General features: G+C 41.2%; 1 protein-coding gene across 2 annotated transcripts in view; it reads right to left on the bottom strand.

The window, feature by feature from the left end:
• Positions 1 to 5,673: 5,673 nt before the first annotated feature.
• Positions 5,674 to 18,469, bottom strand: part of ZNF157 (zinc finger protein 157) — a 31,289-nt gene continuing 18,493 nt past the window's right edge. The window contains exons 3-5 of one of the 2 annotated variants that reach the window (XM_032619561.1): positions 9,887 to 10,013; positions 9,498 to 9,593; positions 5,674 to 8,563 (exon numbers count right to left, since the gene is read on the bottom strand). In XM_032619561.1, the coding sequence (XP_032475452.1) occupies positions 7,539 to 8,563; positions 9,498 to 9,593; positions 9,887 to 10,013 (1,248 nt within the window). In that variant the 3' untranslated portion in view covers positions 5,674 to 7,538. Of the gene's footprint in view, positions 8,564 to 9,497; positions 9,649 to 9,886; positions 10,014 to 18,469 lie in introns of those variants that run through there. The other variant, XM_032619562.1, reaches the window with a different exon arrangement.

The raw sequence follows: 18,469 nt of genomic DNA, 5'->3' as shown, positions 1-18,469 counted from the left end.
GGATTTCTTTCTCATTTGTAAGTGGGAACTAATTAATTGTTTTTCTTTAAAAAATATTATAAGGAATCAAATTAAGAAATACTGACTTAGTTAATCTTTTTTATTTTTATAATATTTCTTAAAACTTTATTGAGATGCAATCCACATACAATAAAGTTTACCCATTTAATATGACAATTAATTTTAGTATATTCACAAAGTTGTGCAACCATCACAATAGAATTTTAGAATATTTTCATCATCCCAAAAAGAAACCCATTAGCAGTCACTCTCCACTCTTCCCACCTCCCCCAACCCCAGCCCTAGGTAACCACTAATCTACTTTCTGTCTCCATAGTTTGGACATCTCATACAAATGGGATCATACAATATGTGGTCTTTTGTGACTGGCTTCTTTCAAGTAATATGTTTTCAAAGTTCATCAATTTTGTAGCATGTTTCACTACATCATCCCTTTTTATTACTGAATATTTTATTTTATGGATATACCACATTTTGATCAATCGTTCATTAGTTGATGGATATTTGGGCTGTTTCCACTTTGGGACTACTCTGAATAATGCTGCTGTGAACATTTGTGTGTACGTTTCTATTGGGTGGATACCAAGGAGTAGAATTCCTAGATCATATGGTAACTCTAGGTTTAACATTTTAAGAAACTTCCAAACTTTCTTCCAAAACAGCTGCACCACTTTACATCCCATTAGCAATGTTAAGATGAGTCCAATTTTTCTACATCCTTGTCAATACTTGCTATTGTCTATCTTTTTTATTCTAGCCTACTAGTGGTTGTGAAATATCTCATTGTGGTTTTGATTTCCATTTCCCTAATGCCTAATGATGCTGTGAAGCTTTTCATGTACTTAGGTCATTCATATATCTCATTTGGAGAAATGTCTATTCAGATCCTTTGCCCATTTTTTTTTTCCTTTGCCCATTTTTAAGTTGGGTTATTTTTTTATTACTGGGTTATACAAGTCCTTTATATATCTGAGATACACATCCCTTATCAGATACATGATTTGCAAATATTTTTCCCATTCTGTGGGTTGATATTTTACTTTCTTGACAGTACTGTTTACCACACAAAAATATTTAATTTTGATGAAGCCCAATTTATTTCCTTTTTGTTTTATAGTACGTGCTTTTGGTGTCATAGCTAAGAAACCATTAAGGCTTCGGATTTGAATACAGATTTGGCTTTAGTGTTCATGTTCTTCATCATTACACTACATTGCCTGTCTAGCAATTGTCACTGTTAGTAATATTACACATGAAGTTATTATTATGAGAGTTCTGTGTTTTGATTGGAAAAAATATCCAAGGGGTGAATACACCCATAAATCATCCTCCAACCCTATCACAGACCTCAGAAGGATTCTGGGTAGGGACTGTGAGACCCATTTTTTTCAGGGAGAAGTACTGAGGGCTGGGTGAGGGTAGGGCCAGCCCCCAGGCTACCCATGGAGCTGGACCCCATGCTGCACACCTCACAGGACTGCCAACCCCTTGTACTTCCTCTCAGCCATCAGAGATTCTTTTCCAAGCAGAGATTCACACAGAGACACATGGAATGTGAGGGTGAGGGGTAACTCATTTTACTCACCTTAATGGATTTTCTAGAAGGGTAATGGGAGGAAATGTAGTGACTCACACCAGGACTCTGAACTAAATAGCCTCTCTGTAGGGTCTGCTTCTCCATAGCAGCCACAGCTAAAGGGAGCACCTGGAAGGTGCTCCCTCTGGAGCCTGCAACTCCCACTTGCTGTTTAATGCCTGAGGCCACATCCAGTGTATACAACAGTCCTTGGTGTTGAGAAATGGCAAAAGCAGAAAATAAGCAATAAGACATGTGAACATACCCAGGATTGAGGTAACATCAGGGAGGGTAAAGTAACCTATTCCATGTATTGGGGAACTGCCAGAAGCAGCAGGAACAGTCTGTGTTTCCAGACAATAGGTCAGGGCTGAGGAAACATCCCCGGACACTAGAAAACAGCCATAGGGACCAGGAAACTGTCATGGCACTGATGTGAACAGTCAGAGAAATTATCAAAAGGCCAAAGGACCAGAAAACAGTCCTTGTAGTTAGAGGACAACCAGAGAGACTCTAGAACAGGCAAATGGAAGAAGAAAACATCCCTAAATGTCATGCAACAGCTAGAAATACCTAGGAGACAGCCAGACAGATAAGGGAACAATCTCAAGCTGAGGGCACAGCCAGAGAAACTAGGAAACAGCTAACGGGACAAGGGGATAGTGTCTGGACCTGAGGAACAGAGGGATCATCAAATATCTGAAGAGACCACAAAACAGTCCTTGTATTTGGGAGACAGTCAGAGGGGCTACAAAAGAGCGAGAGCAACAGGGCCTAGATCCAGAGGATCAGGCCAAAAACATCAAAGAAGAGTCTCTGAAGTGCTGGGAAAGGAAAAATAAAAAAGGAGTCTGCAGGACTGGGGAACCACCGGAGTCCAAGGAACAATTGAAACAGCCAACAAACCAATTTACAGAAATCAGGGAACAATGACTGGTCCTAATAGAGAGTCATCAGAAACTGTGGGGAGTAATCACAGGGATCAAATATAGTATATTAATGACTAGTGGGAATTCAACAATCATGGGAGCTAATACAGCACCAGCAGATATGGTTATGGGGACTCATGGGAGTCAAAGACACTGTACTGGCGACCAATAGAAGATCATCAGAAACCATAAAGGGCTCTAATGCAGGGTAGGCTCTAATGAGTCCCAGGCATTATGCTGGGGCTCATGAGGTCAATACATTGTATTAGAGGATGAGTAACCTGCATCCACAGGGATGGGGGTAGCGAATGGGCTGATGCTGGGGTGGAGACAAAATCACTTTAGTGGTGGCTAATGGCTAATCAGCAGGGTAATAAAGTACTAATATGGGATCAGCAGACACTAGTCAGATTTTTTATGACGATCAAAGACACTCTACTCGTGGCCAAGATTAGAAGACACAGTGGTGACACTAATTAATATAGGATCAGTAGCAGATACTGTGATTGAAAAACGTGAGGCAAAGGCTCTAAACTAGTAGCTGGTAGTCAGTAGTCTCAGTGTTGAGGCCAGTATAGGGTTAGCAAACATGGTGATGGGCTCTAATGTATGGTCGGCATGCACTGTACTGGGACATCATTGCATTCAGACACTGTATTAGTGGCTAATGGGGGATCAACAGGCACAGTGATGATGGTTAATGCAGGGTCAGCAACACTGTGATTGGGACTTATGAAGGTCAAAGACATTGTACTCATTGCTAATGGGTGGTCAGCAAGATGAGACTACTGTGGAATCAGCAGATACTGTGCCAGAATCTCATGGAGGTTAGTCTCTGATCTTGTGGCTAATTGGGGATCAGCAAATACATTGCTGGAACCTCATGCATATTGAAGAAACAGTACTGCTGCCTAATGGAGGATCAACAGACACTGGGATCAGAGCTAACGTGGGTCAGCAAACTCTACTCAGGCCTCAAGGGGTCAAAGACACAATACTCGTGGTTAAAGGCGAGGGAGAGGGACTCAGCAGCAGACACAGGGATTCAGCTACTGTAAGGACAAAAAACATGGTAATGGGTCCTCAAGGAGGTCATACTCTGTGTGGGTGTCTGACAAATCAGAAGACATTAATGTGTGGTCAACAGATGCACTAATAGGCTATAATGTAAGGTCGGACGACATAGTGATGGAGGCTATTTAGGGGTCCTCAGGTAAAAAACTTGGAACTTGGTAAATGGGGGATCAGAAGATAGAGTGACAAGGTCATGTGAGTTCTGCAGACATTGAGCTGGGGCTCAAGAGATCAAAGTCACCATATTGGTGGCTAACTGGGGAACAGCAGATAAATATTTGTGCAACGGTGCTGTGTTATGGGTTCATGGGGGTCAGAGACACTGTACTCATGGCTAATTAAAAACCAGCAGACATAGTGAGGGGATCTAATGTAGGATGAGCAGATACTGCGATTAGAACTCATTGGATTAAATATACTGTACAGTGGACAGTGGGGAATGAACAAAGTGGTGAGAGCCAACATGGGGTCAACAGCCACTGCATTAGGTATAAATGAAGGTGATGACACATCGCTGGGAGCTAATGGGAGGTCAGCAATCACCATGTTGAGTCTAAAAGAGGGCAAAAAGACATGATACTGAGTTAATAGATCATCAGTCACTAAGCTGGAGGCTAAAGGAGTGAAAAGACACTATGCTGTGAGCAAATGGAGGTCAGTAAAAATTGTAATAGCAGCTAAAAGGGGTGGCGAGACATGATGTTATGAGCTAAAGGGGGTCGGCAGACTCTGCTGGAATAAAAAGTGTGGGAAGACAAGCTATTGTGAGCTAATGGAAGGTCAGCAGGCACTGTGCTCTTAACTAAAGGTGGTGATAAGAACTGCTATAAGCTAATGGAGTGGGTGTTAGTAGACACTGTGCAGACATGTGATGGGGGTAAGAACTACATCATGGTAGTCAATGCTAATGGAGGATTAGGAGAGACTGTGCTTAGGCTATTGGGAGTCAAATACACACAGTAGTATTGGCCAGTAGGGATCACCACATAGGTGATGGTAGCTAATGGAAGGCCAGCACAACCCATCATGGGGCCTTAGTAAAGGTCATTTTCATGGAGCAAAACCATTTCTAAAGCCTTGGGAGGACCAAGTCTCCCATTGCCAGTGTCTTTCATCTGATCTAGTGGTCAAGATTCTTGGTTTTCTCCCAAGCAGCCCACATTTGACTCCTGATATGGGAACAAGGAATTCTTTATTGTTGTTTTAAAATTTTAATTGAGGTATAATTTACGTACAATAAAATGCACAAATCTTAAGTTTACTTGTTTGATGACCTTGTGTATCCCCATTAACACCCACTCCAGTCAAGATACAGAATAGTTTCATCACCCTGGGAAGTTCCCTCCTACCTCATAGGAGTTAATTCCTACCCCAGAGGCAATCACTGATCTGCTTTCTGTCACTATAGATTACTTTTATTTATGTTTGACATTTTCCATAATAATTTTAAAACATCAAATTTAATTTTTTTAATGGATGAGATGAAGATTGGAAGAACTGATGAGATATCATCTTGATAAACTTAATAATTAGTAAATGAGGATGAGGGCATGCTATATACAAAGTGAAGAAAGTGTAATATGTATATTCAAGTGTATGCTGTATTGGGGGGCATCTGGTGATTAATTCAAATATTCTGGGTTGTCATAATCATTATGGAACACTGAGGGAAAAAAGCAAAAAAAAGTATTTAATTTAGCATCAATTTACTATGGCACAGTGCTACCAAGTATTAAAGGTAAAGGATTCACTTTTGCTTATCAAAAAAGTGCAAGAGAAAATATTCACAAGGTTGAGAGGTTTATCACTAATAGACCTCCACTAAAGAAAACTCTAAAGGATATTTTTCAGGCAAAGAAGAAAATGATCCTGGAGGAAATGCAGAAAAGAATGAAGAGCAATCAAAGTGGTAAATATGTGGGTAAAATAAAATGAATATATAAAACAAAAATGTTTTCTGGGGAGACATACACACACATGTATACACACACACTTATAGACATATATATAGATACACATTTTACATATAAATATACATATACCCCATAATACATATTTTAATATATATGTATATACATGTACATGAGCAAATTTTCTATTAAAAGATTAACTTTCAAAGACAATTTCTTAGAGAAAACCATACAATACTATTTAAAATTTTAAAAGGTGAGTTAAATAAAAAGACAAACCATATTCACGGATGGGAGGGCTTAAGCCATTTTACACCTTTCAGATCGGCAACAATTTTAAAAAAACAGATAAGTCCTGGTGAATATGTGTGAAAATGTAAACTTTTTCTCAAACTGCTCATGAGAGTGTAAATTAGTGCAATTTTTTTTAACTTTAAAATTTAGTCAAGTTGAAAAACTTCTATATCAATCAGAACCCAGTTAGGAGACAGAAACCATACTGATTACTTTAACAGAGAGAACTTATAATGAATTTTTAACTAGTGATGAAGTTATTAACCACGTAACTTAAAAGACAAAAAGAGAACATTAAAATCATGGAGGTAGCAACTGCAGAAAGCAGCTGGCCTAGGGTAACAAGGGAAGAAGTTGGAATTATTAAAAATAGAAGGTTGGAAGCAGGGTCTCATGTGACTGGGATTCATACCTCTAAGAAGGTGGCACCAGCCAGATGCTGCTAGGTCTCTGAGGGGGTGGGGTACCCTAAAGCTGTTAGTGCTGGAAAAGTGAAAACTGGATAAAACTGCTGCTACCATGAGGAACTAATGCTGCCCAAGTGAAGAAGCAATGCTGGGCTGACAGATGAACAGGGAGCCAACCAGAAGGAAAAAAGGAGCAAGTCCCTTCTTCCTTCCGCAGACTCAATGTTTATATTTAGTATCTCTTACTGGTAGGACCCAACAGGGAGTAGCAGCTGGCAAGACAGAAACGTGTTCTGTAGTCATGGCCCCAGCATCACAAAGCCGAGTATAGAAGGGTAGGTTTGGAGCTGAAGCACAATAGATTAATAACTGGCATACTGTCTACACCCTGGACCCATCATTTCCACTTCTAGATTTAAACACTAAACACAAAAATGATACAAATGTCTTTCACTAGGGGAATGGAGAGACAAATAAATATATTTATCAACATGGATAGATCTTGGAAATGTAACACTTTGTGAAAAAAAGCAAGTTGCATAAGTTTAAAAATAGTGTGATACCACTGATGTAAAGTAGTTAAAAGAAATACAGCATTATATATTGTAGACTTCATATTACAAAGAAAAAATTTAGGGTAGATTAAAATTCTAAATGTTGAAAGTGAAACCTTCACTTTAGAGGAAAGTATAGGAGAATATTATCACCTTGAAACCAATAATGTGAAAACATAAAACCTCAGCAGAAGAAAAGAGTTAAAAAAATTAAATAACCAGTCACAGTCTGAGAGGAGATATTTGCAACACACATGACTGAAAAAGGATTTTTATATTTTCACATATTAAAAAAAAACAAGAAAAACAACATTTAAACCAAGAAGTAAAAGATAAACAGCCCATTAGAAAACAATGAGCAAAGGATATGAACAGTCATTGCACAGACGAAATAAAACAAATGGCCAGTCAACAGGTAAGCCAATGTTCAACCTCACCACTAATTAGGGAAATCCAAATGAAATGAAAACAACAATGAGCCACTCCCTAAGGCGATCAGGACAATTTTCACACCAACATAAGAGCCAAATTGTTACAAGTGCACTCTGTGTGCACCAGTAATCAGATGGCCCAAAGAGCTTGGTCAAATGGTGAGGGGAATCTTCTTAGAGAAGCTTTCTCCATAGTACAAGGCAAGGGCTGGCCTAAGTGAGTTCTCTGATGTTCTCTGAGGTGTGTTTTCTGGCAGAAGGCTTTCCCACATCCTTGGCAAAGGGTCTCTCTCCTGTGTCAATGAGGCATACTTGCACATAGAAGGCATTTCTGCATTCACTTCATTCATAAAGTTTCTCTCCTACGTGAGTTCTCCGATGTTGACACAGGGATTTCTTCATACTGAAGATTTTTCCACATTCACTACATTCATAGGGTTTCTCTCCTGAATGCATTCTCTGATGTTCAATGAGGCGTGCTTTGACATAGAAGGCATTACCACATTTATTACATTCATAAGGTTTCTCTCCTGTGTGAATTCGCTGATGTATTCCAAGAGATGAGTGCACCCTGAAAGATTTCCCACATTCGTTACACTGATAGGGTTTTTCACCTGTATGAGTTCTCTGGTGATTATTGAGAGTCATCTTCATTCTGAAGAATTTCCCACATTCACCACATTTATAGGGTTTCTCGCCTGTGTGAATTCTTTGATGTTGGTTTAGGGATTTTTTTGCACGAAAGTTTTTCCCACAATCACCACATTCATAGGGTTTCTCCCCTGTGTGAGTTCTCTGGTGTTGAGTAAGGGATATCTTAACACGAAATGTTTTCCCACATTCGCCACATTCATAGGGTTTCTCCCCTGTGTGAGTTCTCTGATGAATCATGAGGGTTGCCTTCTCAGAAAAGGTTTTCCCACACTCAGTGCATTCATAGGGTCTCTCTCCTGTGTGTGTTCTCCGATGTAGAATGAGTTGTGACTTCCTGCCAAAAGATTTTCCACATTCATTACATTCAAAGGGCTTCTCCCCTGTGTGAGTTTTCTGATGAGCAATGAGGTATGATCTTGCACTAAAGGTTTTTGCACATTCACCACATTTATAGGGTCTCTCGCCTGTGTGTATTCTCAGATGTTCAATAAGATTTGATTTCCTGCAGTAAGTTTTCCCACATTCATGACATTCAAAGTTTTTCTCTCCTGTGTGTGTTCTTTTATGTCCAACAAAGGCTGTTCTCTTGTAGAAGGCTTTCCCACATTCAACAGTTTGATCCAAAGTTTGAAGCTTCTGATGCTGAAGGTCATTATCATGACTGAGGGCATTACCCCCAACAGAATTGTTGGCACACAGCAGTGACAGAGAGCCTTTAAAAACAAATCAGATCATATCTCTCTCACTCAAAACCAACATAGGCTTTCCCTTGTCACAGTGTAAAATTAAAATGCTTAACAAAGCCTATAAAAATTCTACATAACTTAGCCCCCGGCTAACTCTCTGATATCACCTCTTAACACTCTCACCACCCACCATTAAGCCACACCAGCATCTTTGCTGTTCCTATGATATATTGCTCAGACTAGGCTTGGCACTTACTGTTCTCTCTGCTCAGAATACTAAAATTCCACATGGCTCTGTCTCTCTCACTTCACTGATGTTGGTGCACTAATGTTAACTTCCCCAAAGAGTCTTCTCTGACCACATTCCCCAAAAGCACAAACTCCATCACTGTCTGTTCTTCTTATCTTGAATTGATTTTCTTTTCACTACCAAACACCATGTATTTGTTTGTTTCTGGTCTCTTTCCCTCATTAGACTGCAAGCTCCAGGAGAACAGAGATATTACTTTATTCACTACTGGATCCCCACACCTAGAATGTGACCAGCATATAGTTGACCTCATTTAGGATTTGGTAGATGACGAAATGAATGTATGAATGATTGCTTGACAACAGAAGGCATCCAAGGCAATGGAGGGAAGGAAGGCAATTGAGAATACTAAAGAGAGACAGACTAGCTAAGAATAAATGTCTAAGCTGAGGCAGGCAGGGAAAGATAAGAGTGGTAAATGACTACAAAAATTGAGATAAAACAGGAGAGAGCACTTAAGTGTGAGCATGATATTGGGATGTAGGGTTTAGGTATCTAAAGCATGTAGACCTTTGTCCTCTGGTCATTTTCAAAGAGCAAGGGCCTCTGAAAAGAGATTCCTGAAAAACACTGCCCAAACTTAACCTTTGACCTGAATTCCTGAGCTCTTAATTCCCCTATTTTCCATATGTCTAGTTCTTGCTCACTCACCTGGGTAACCATGGCCTGAGGATTCCTCCTCTAATATCCACAGTTCTTCCCCTCGCTCCAACTTGAAGATCATCTCTGGTTTGGCCACGCAGAGGCCTGTTAATGGGAAATGGCACAGGACGTGGGCCAAGTTGTCTGAGCTTTAGGGCCTCTGATGGAGGAGAAAAGTGCATCTTCATGAGCTGCACAAGGAAGGGCGCCCATTGAAACCTTTCATTGGGGGAAGTGAGAACACACACACTCTTCCTGGTGCCCCAAACTGATAAATCATCTGTGACCCCTTGAATCTAGAACTAAAGTATCACTGAACTCTGCAAAGGCTGCCCAGGTTACAGCAACCAAGAAAGGAAACACATGCTACCAGGAGTTACATGGACAATAATCCTCACCCACAGACGCCAGGTTGCTGTAGTTCTCCAGCATCACATCCTTGTGCATGGTCCTCTGGGCAGGGTCCAGTCTGTACCACTCCTGTCGGGTAAAATCCACAGCCACGTCTTCAAATGACACAGATCCCTGTAACAACAATCTGCAATGATCAGAATGGGACACATGGAAAAGATGTGTGGGAACTAATTCTTTCAATAGAGCACTTTTGACAGTTGACTAGAAAAAGCTACACTGGTGTCAACTGAAAAAAAAAAAGCACAACGTGAGAGTTGTGAGTTAAGTTTTATTTGGGGCAAAATGAGGACTATAGCTCAGGAGACAGCCTCTCAGATAGCTCTGAGGAACTGCTCTGAAGAGGCAAGGGGGGAGGTCAGTATATATGTGATTTTGGTGAAGGGGGTACATGCAGTTAAGCACACGTCTTGGTAGAAGGTTGCTGCTAGTCAGAAGGAGCAGATGTCTCCGTTAATGGTTTTAGTGCTTTGCTAGATATGAGAAGATGCAAGAAATTGAGTTCAGAAAATTTTCTCCTGAAAATATCTAACTATCTGAAGGCCTGCTCTGCCAGTTTCTCCCAGAGCACAGAGTGTCTCATTCCTGATCTCCACCCTGAACTCCTTTTAGGGTATGTTGAAGGTCAGTGACTGCAGTGGCTAGTGACTTCATCCTTGTAGGGGCAGATAGCAAGTGACAGTTTTTAGCTGGCACTGGAAACCTGACCCTTTCTTTCTTGATACTATACTTTGGGGGAGGAAAACACAGAACAGTCCTGCTAGTGTATTAATTTTTCAATTCATGGAGAAAAGACCACTGACTACTGAGTTAACACTTTGTGCCTGGACCTGTCCCAATTTCTGGGGAAACAAAGATAGAGTGCCTGCTCTCAAGGAGCTCGTACCCCAATAAGGAGACTTGCACAGGCATGCCGTGTTTTACTGCGCTTCACTTTATTGTGCTTCACAGATATCACGCTTTTTACAAATTGAAGGTTTGTGGCAACCCTGCAATTGTCAGATGATGGTTAGCAATTTTTTTTTTTTCTGGTACGCGGGCCTCTCACTGTTGTGGCCTCTCCCGTTGTGGAGCACAGGCTCCGGACGTGCAGGCTCAGCGGCCATGGCCCACGGGCCCAGCCACTCCGCGGCATGTGGGATCTTCCCAGACTGGGGCACGAACCCGTGTCCCCTGCATCGGCAGGCGGACTCTCAACAACTGTGCCACCAGGGAAGCCCGATGGTTAGCATTTTTAAGCAACAAAGTATTTTTTAATTAACGTATGTACATTGGTTTTTTTAAACATAATGTTATTGCACACTTAATAGACTACAGTATAATGTCAATGTAACTTTTATATGCACAGGGAAACCAAAAAATTCATGTGTCTCGCTTTATTGCGATATTTTCTTTATTGCAGTGGTCTGGAACCAAACCTCCAATATTTCGGAGGTATGCCTAAATGTGAACACACACCTGCAATGATATGTTATAGGAGCTATGCTGGACATGTGTACAGGGTGCAATGGGCTTTCACAAGGGATGGAATAAGATTCCAACTTGTGTTATTGGGGAGGTAGAGCTTTGAATCCTTAAACAAGAATATAATCTCCCTCACGAATATGGATGGGGCAGTAGTATGAGAAAAGGCAGGAAGACATGAAACACACATGGTGAGTTAGAGAACTATAAATAGCGCAGTATGACAGGAAAACAGTGCTTTGGGCTGTGATGAGATAAAGAGCTATAGAGATATTCAGGGGCAGACAGTGGAGGGATTTTCACCTTTTTTTTTCTATCTATCATCAGTCTCCAAAATACTTGACTCTTTATATGATCAGAATATTTTCTGACCTTCCCACAATATAGTTAGATTTATAAGTTATACAGAAGTATTATCAGGTAGGAGAAAGGGAGAGAATATTACCCTCCCTTGAGAGTGAACAGCTGGGTTGATGAACAGCTGGGTTGAGGCTGGTGCCACAATATTGAGATTAGCAAAACAGGAAAGACAGTGGGTTGGCAGAAGGGGAAATTGAGATAGATCTTGGACCTGAGCTGGAGTGTTTATGTCACATACTGATAGAGACGTCCAGCTGGAAGGTGCATATATGATGCTGGATCTGTGAGAGGAGGCTAGGATAGACGAAGGATTGAGAGGCAGTAGCATTTCAGCACTAGCTGAAGCCACCAGAATAAACTGGGTGGCTAAGAGAACACAGAGCTTGAGAGAGGCATCAAATACAGAGTAGCAGGTACACCAATATGACATGAAGACTGAAAGGGGGTGGGAGGGGCTCTTGTGGGACAGAGAAAATGAGAGAAAGCCTCTTTTCTTTCTCATGCAGTCCTGCCCCAAAGTAAATCCCAGTGCCAAAGATGTAACCTTGCAGCAACAGGCTCCTCAAACTCTAAGGGAGAGGAATCCTCTTCTTTGGCCAGAGGAATAGTGGTCTGAAGAGTATGGGAAGGATCCCCATTGCCTTTCTTCTAACCTCTCACCACTTGGCCTCAAGGGCAAACCTAGTTGCAGAAAGTGAGTGCCAGGATGGAGATGAAAGCCCCAACTGTCCAGCTAGAGGACCAAGATGGGGAAGCCCTGGGAACAGGGGTGTGGGGGTGATCGCCCTAACAATATAGCTTCAAAATACATGAAGCAAAACTGAAAGAAGAAATGGGACAATCCACAAATATGGCTGCCAACTTTCATCACCTCTCTTAGTGACGAGTGAAAATCAACAAGGATACAGAAAAACTGAACACCACCAATCATCCAAGGAATTGTAGAACATTTCACTCAAAAACTGAGATTAACTGTTTCTTCAAGTATACATGGAATATTCACCAAGCTAGACCATATCCTGGATCATAAAACAAACCTCAACACAATCAAAGGGCCCACTGGGTACCAAGGAAAATTGACTTGGAACAATCAACTCTGAGATATATCCTAATTAAAACTATTAGAATTTAAAGGCAAAGAAAAATATTCCTCAGGGCCTCCAGGCAAAAGAATTAGATCGGCATCCATTTCTCAAAAACAACACAGAAAGCAAGGCAATAGTAGAACAGCACATTCAAGAAAATTAAGGAAAGAAAGTACAAATAAAGGAAATTATATCCAGCCAAGATACCCTTCAAGTATCAAGGCCATCAGAAAAAGTTTTGAATAGGCCAGAATATGTGTGCCCTTCCTAAGGAATTTGCTAGAGCTTCACTGTTTAATATGGTAGCCACTAACCACATGTGTCTATTTGAGTTTAAATTTTGATGAATTAAAATGGAATAAAATTAAAAATTCAGTTCCTCAGTCACACTAAAGCACATTTCCAGTGCTCAGTAGCCACATGTGGCTGGTTACAGTACTGGACAGTACTGGACAGCACAGATACAGAACATTCCCATCACTGAAGGAAGTGTTACTGGATAGCACTATACTAAACAATGAGCTTCAACCAAAAACAATGAATGGGAAAATTCTGGCAAAAGGACTGACAGTAAGCATTTCATATATTTAACGGTAAAGATAAGACTAAAATAAGGCTGGGGTCATGGGTTGAAGGATAATGTATACACATTAAGTGTTCTGACAAAGTAGAAAAAATACAACTAAAATATGGGAGGAGAAGAGAAAGAAAGGGGGAAACTGAATAAGATCATTTACTGCTGTATAGGTAACAGATGAGAGACAAATTAGATGGTAAAAGATTAATTTAAAAAAGGTAAATTGCGGCTTCCCTGGTGGCGCAGTGGTTGAGAGTCCGCCTGCTGATGCAGGGGACACGGGTTCGTGCCCCGGTCCGGGAAGATCCCACATGCCGTGGAGTGACTAGGCCCGTGAGCGATGGCCGTTGAGCCTCCACGTCTGGAGCCTGTGCTCCACAATGGGAGAGGCCACAACAGTGAGAGGTCCACTTACCGAAAAAAAAAAAAAGGTAAATTGGTAAAGCCATTATGGAAAACAGTGTGAAGATTACTGAAGTAATTAAAACTAGAACGACTGTATGATCCTGTGGTCCTGCTTCTGGGTATATGTCCAAAGGAAATGAAATCACTATCCCAAATAGGTATCTGCACTCCCATGTTCATTGCAACATTATTTGCAATAGCCAATATATGGAAATAACCTAAGTGTCCATCAGTGGATGAATGGATAAAAAAGATCTAGTATATATAGAGTGTAGTACTATTCATCCATGAGAAAGAAGGAAATCCTGCCATTTTCAACAACATGGATGAACCTGGAGGACATTATGCTAAGTGAAATAAGTCAGACAGAAAGACAAATACTGTATGATCTCACTAATATGTGGAATCTAAAAAAAAAAATTAAGAGGTCAAACTCAGAAGCAAAGAGTAGAATGGTGGTTACCAAGGGTATGGGGGAAATGAGGAGAGATGTTGGTCAAAGAGTATAAAGTTACATTTATGTAGGATGAATAAAGTCTAGAGATCTAATATACAAGCATGATGACTATACTTAACACTGTTTTGAACAATGGAAATATACTAAGATGCGGCGAGCCGCTTCTGACCAGCAGAACGACGAATCACCACACGCTAGATTCTTCTCGCATCACACTTTATTGGAGTACAGCTTGGTTTCGGGCGGATGGAAGGAAGACCCCGTATGCTCGAGCCTGTCTGCTTATATAAGGGCTTAAGGACTCGTGTAAGTCCCTGATTCGTCCGTATGGTTATCGCATTTCGCAAGCCGGACTTTGGATAGGCCACTGCTTCAAAACCTGATTAGCATATTAGGTGCATACGCCCTAGCGGCATACTTAGTGCATGCGTAATGGCTATCCGGCCGCGCCCTACATCTCCCCCTTTTTTCTTTTCGACCATTGCAGCGGACATTGACCTGTACCAGTGCTCATACCGGGGTATGTACACGGTGTACCGGTAGTTTCCGCTTGCATTCGAAGACACCCTCCTGCGTGCAATGCTCGCAATCGAACTGCAGGGTGCAAGGGCTGTCTTCACGTGGCATGGGCTCCTCATGGAGGTGCAATGGTAACGAGACCTCTCCGTGCAGAGGCAGCCCCTAGGGCCGATCCCCTATAGAGGTGCAATGGCGGCAAGGCCCCTCTGTGCAAGGGCGATCATATGTTTTTTAGGGTGGAGAGCCAGGCTGCGGGGGACTCGCCTTCACTGATGGCCACAAGCGCCTGAGTGAGCATTATCCTATCTCGCCGGGTTCGAATGCGAATACGACAGACCAACCAGAGACACAACACTATCCCAAACAAACAGCAGGCTGCGAACAGTCCCACACCCACCCATTCCTTAGAAAAGGAAAATGCTCTAGCTAGCCATGCGGTAAATTCTCCAAGAGTCACTGGATCCACTCTGGTTGCATTCAGCTGCAGGATATTCAACTTCTGCTTAAATATCCCCTGGCAGCCTCTGCAAGATCCTTAAGTATTTTATAATCCACCATCTCATAATATCTTTGACGCGTGGCTGGGTCTTCAAACACCGGAAAAGCTGTGGGTACCTGAGACCAGACTTCTCTGGGTATGAATGTACACTTTGGCGGTTCCCAAACCGCAGCGCCAGGGGGGGCGCTAGCAATAAAAGCGGAAGTCTGAGTACATGTTAAAGCTTTTGATTTAGCAGAAGCACAAAATGGCGGACGAGCACCCGCAGAGGCACAAAATGGCGGACGAGCACATGGGGAACTGCCATATCGTCCTCTTTCATATTCGGCAGCTGCTTCTTCCAGATCCGCCTCCTCCTTGGGATTCAACTCATCTTGAGACAAATAAAGCGCTTTAAATTCATCTAAAAGTGGATACAATCCTGGCGTTGCATCCGATTTTTCTATTTGTTTTTCTTTTTCCTAGGATTCTTAGGCCTATCTACCGTAGTCCCTATATTTTCACTTTCTGACGCACTATCTTGATGTATGCTAAGAGCTTTACGGCCCATCTGTACAATATCTTCGCATTTCCCTTCTCTTAAGCACGAATGTATCATTCTCCATAACGGAAACGTGCCTCGAGAGAGCTCCCCCATTTTGTGACGATCAGCCAAGTCCTTCCCCAGTTTTTCCCAAGATGGAACAGTCAGGCTTCCAGACACCGCAAACCATGGGGCGGCACCATCAATATCCTGCAACAGTTTACTAATAGTTTTATGTGAAATCTTAAGTCCTCGATCGTTCAGAAGGGCTTGGATGGGCTCATGGAATCCAACGGTTGGTTCCGCGGATGAACTATTCCCCATAGCTCACTCTCATATATGAACAACTTGCTAAAGCGGGAAGATCTCTGACCTATCTAATGGCCAGGGGAGACACACTCGGTCGGGCTGATGGCACCGTAGCCACACGCAGACAAAAAGTGCGACAGCTACGAAGAGAACGAAAGCGAAAATAAAAATCTCGGGCTCTATTGCAGCAAAAAACATACCTAAACTGGACTACTTAACGGCGGTTCACTCCGTGTGTCGAGTTCTGAATCAGTCCTCCATGCGGGGCGCGCAGGTTCCCGGGTTTCGGCACCACTTGCGGCGAGCCGCTTCTGACCAGCAGAACGACGAATCACCACACGCTAGATTCTTCTCGCATCACACTTTATTGGAGTACAGCTTGGTTTCGGGCGGATGGAAGGAAGACCCCGTACGCTCGAGCCTGTCTGCTTATATAAGGGCTTAAGGATTCGTGTAAGTCCCTGATTCGTCCATATGGTTATCGCATTTCGCAAGCCGGACTTTGGATAGGCCACTGCTTCAAAACCTGATTAGCATATTAGGTGCATACGCCCTAGCGGCATACTTAGTGCATGCGTAATGGCTATCCGGCCGTGCCCTACACTAAGAGAGTAAACTTCAGGTGCACTCATCACACACAAAAAATGGTAACTATGTAAGGAGATGATGTGTTAATTAGCTTAACTGTAGGAATCATTTCACTATGTATATGTATATCAAATCATCATTCTGTACACCTTAAATATATATAATTTTATAAATAAATATGTAAATAAAAAGAAAGATAAAAGGGTTGACTAAGAGTACTATAAAAAGGATTAACACAAAGGTAACCACCAGCATAAAAATACAAGTCTTCCTAACTACCAAAAAAAGTTTAGAGGAAACACTCAATAGAAAAAGAAACACAGTAAATATAACAAATACACACAGTAATTACATCATAAGATAAAATGAGAGAACTGAGAATATATTTGTATTATTTATATTACCAAACAGTAATACAAATAAATGTGAATAGGCTTACTTCATCTATTAAAATAAAAAGGTTTTCACATTGCCTTGTAAAGCAGAACCCAACACAATGCTGTATACAAGAGACATGCATAAAATGGTCTTTCAAAAAGGCTAAAGTTAAAACGATGGGCAAAGATTTACCAAATGAAAACAATATAAAAGCAGGGATTGAAATCCTGATACCAGACAGAGTAGAATTCCAGAAGGATATAAGATAAAGTGCGATACTTCGTAATGTTACAAGCCCTGTTCACAATGAAGATATAACAATAAAAATATTTGTAAATATCTATGCACAAAGTAACACAGCAAAAGCCTACATAAGCTGAAAACTACAGAGATACAAAAAGAAATAGAAGCTTTCTCTAATGGGAGACTTTTAAAGAGAGAGAGAAAGGCGGGGGAGGGAAGGAGGGAGAGAGGGAGAGAGAAGGAAAGAACAAAAGAAAGAAACACTATACCCAGATCATACAGAATATACTTTTTCTCAGGTGTACATGGAACATTCACAAAACTTGATCATATACTAGGGCACAAAGAAAACAATCTCAGTAAGTTCCTTAAAATTGAAATATTACAAGCAACATTGATCACAATCAATAAAGAAATTTAAGAACTAAAAATGGACAAGCTGATTCTAAAATTAATATAGAAATAAAACCACAAGACTTAGATTAGCCAGAGCAATTCTGAACAAGAAAAAAGTTAGAGGACTTACATTACCTCATTTCAAGACTTATAAAGCTACAGTTTTCAAAACAGTGTAGTATTTTTGTAAAGATATACATGAGACGGACTTCCCTGGTGGTCCAGTGGGTAAGACTCCATGCTCCCAATGCAGGGGGCCCAGGTTCAATTCCTGGTCGGGGAACTAGATCCCGCATGCTGGAATGAAGATCCCGCATTCCACAACTAAGAGCTGGCGCAGCCAAAATAAATAAATAAATATTTTAAAAAAGATATCCATGAGACAAAATAGAATTTAGAAATAGATTCACACATATATGATCAATTGATGTCTGACAAAGGTGTCAAGAATATTCAGTGGGGACCTCCTAGGGAAATGGAAATAAAAACAAAAATAAACAAATGGGACCTAATCAAACTTAAAAGCTTTTGCACAGCAAAGGAAACCATAAACAAGACCAAAAGACAACCCTCAGAATGGGAGAAAATATTTGCAAACGAAGTAACTGACAAAGGATTAATCTCCAAAATATACAAACAGCTCATGCAGCTCAGTATCAAAAAAACAAACAACCCAATCCAAAAATGGGCAGGAGACCTAAATAGACATTTCTCCAAAGAAGACACACAGATGGCCAACAAACACATGAAAGGATGCTCAGCATCAC

Source organism: Phocoena sinus, chromosome X (genome assembly GCF_008692025.1).
Source record: "Phocoena sinus isolate mPhoSin1 chromosome X, mPhoSin1.pri, whole genome shotgun sequence".
Classification (NCBI taxonomy): Eukaryota; Metazoa; Chordata; class Mammalia; order Artiodactyla; family Phocoenidae; genus Phocoena; species Phocoena sinus.
Note: the sequence above shows the minus strand (reverse complement) of the source record. Positions and strands in the feature narration are given on the sequence as shown.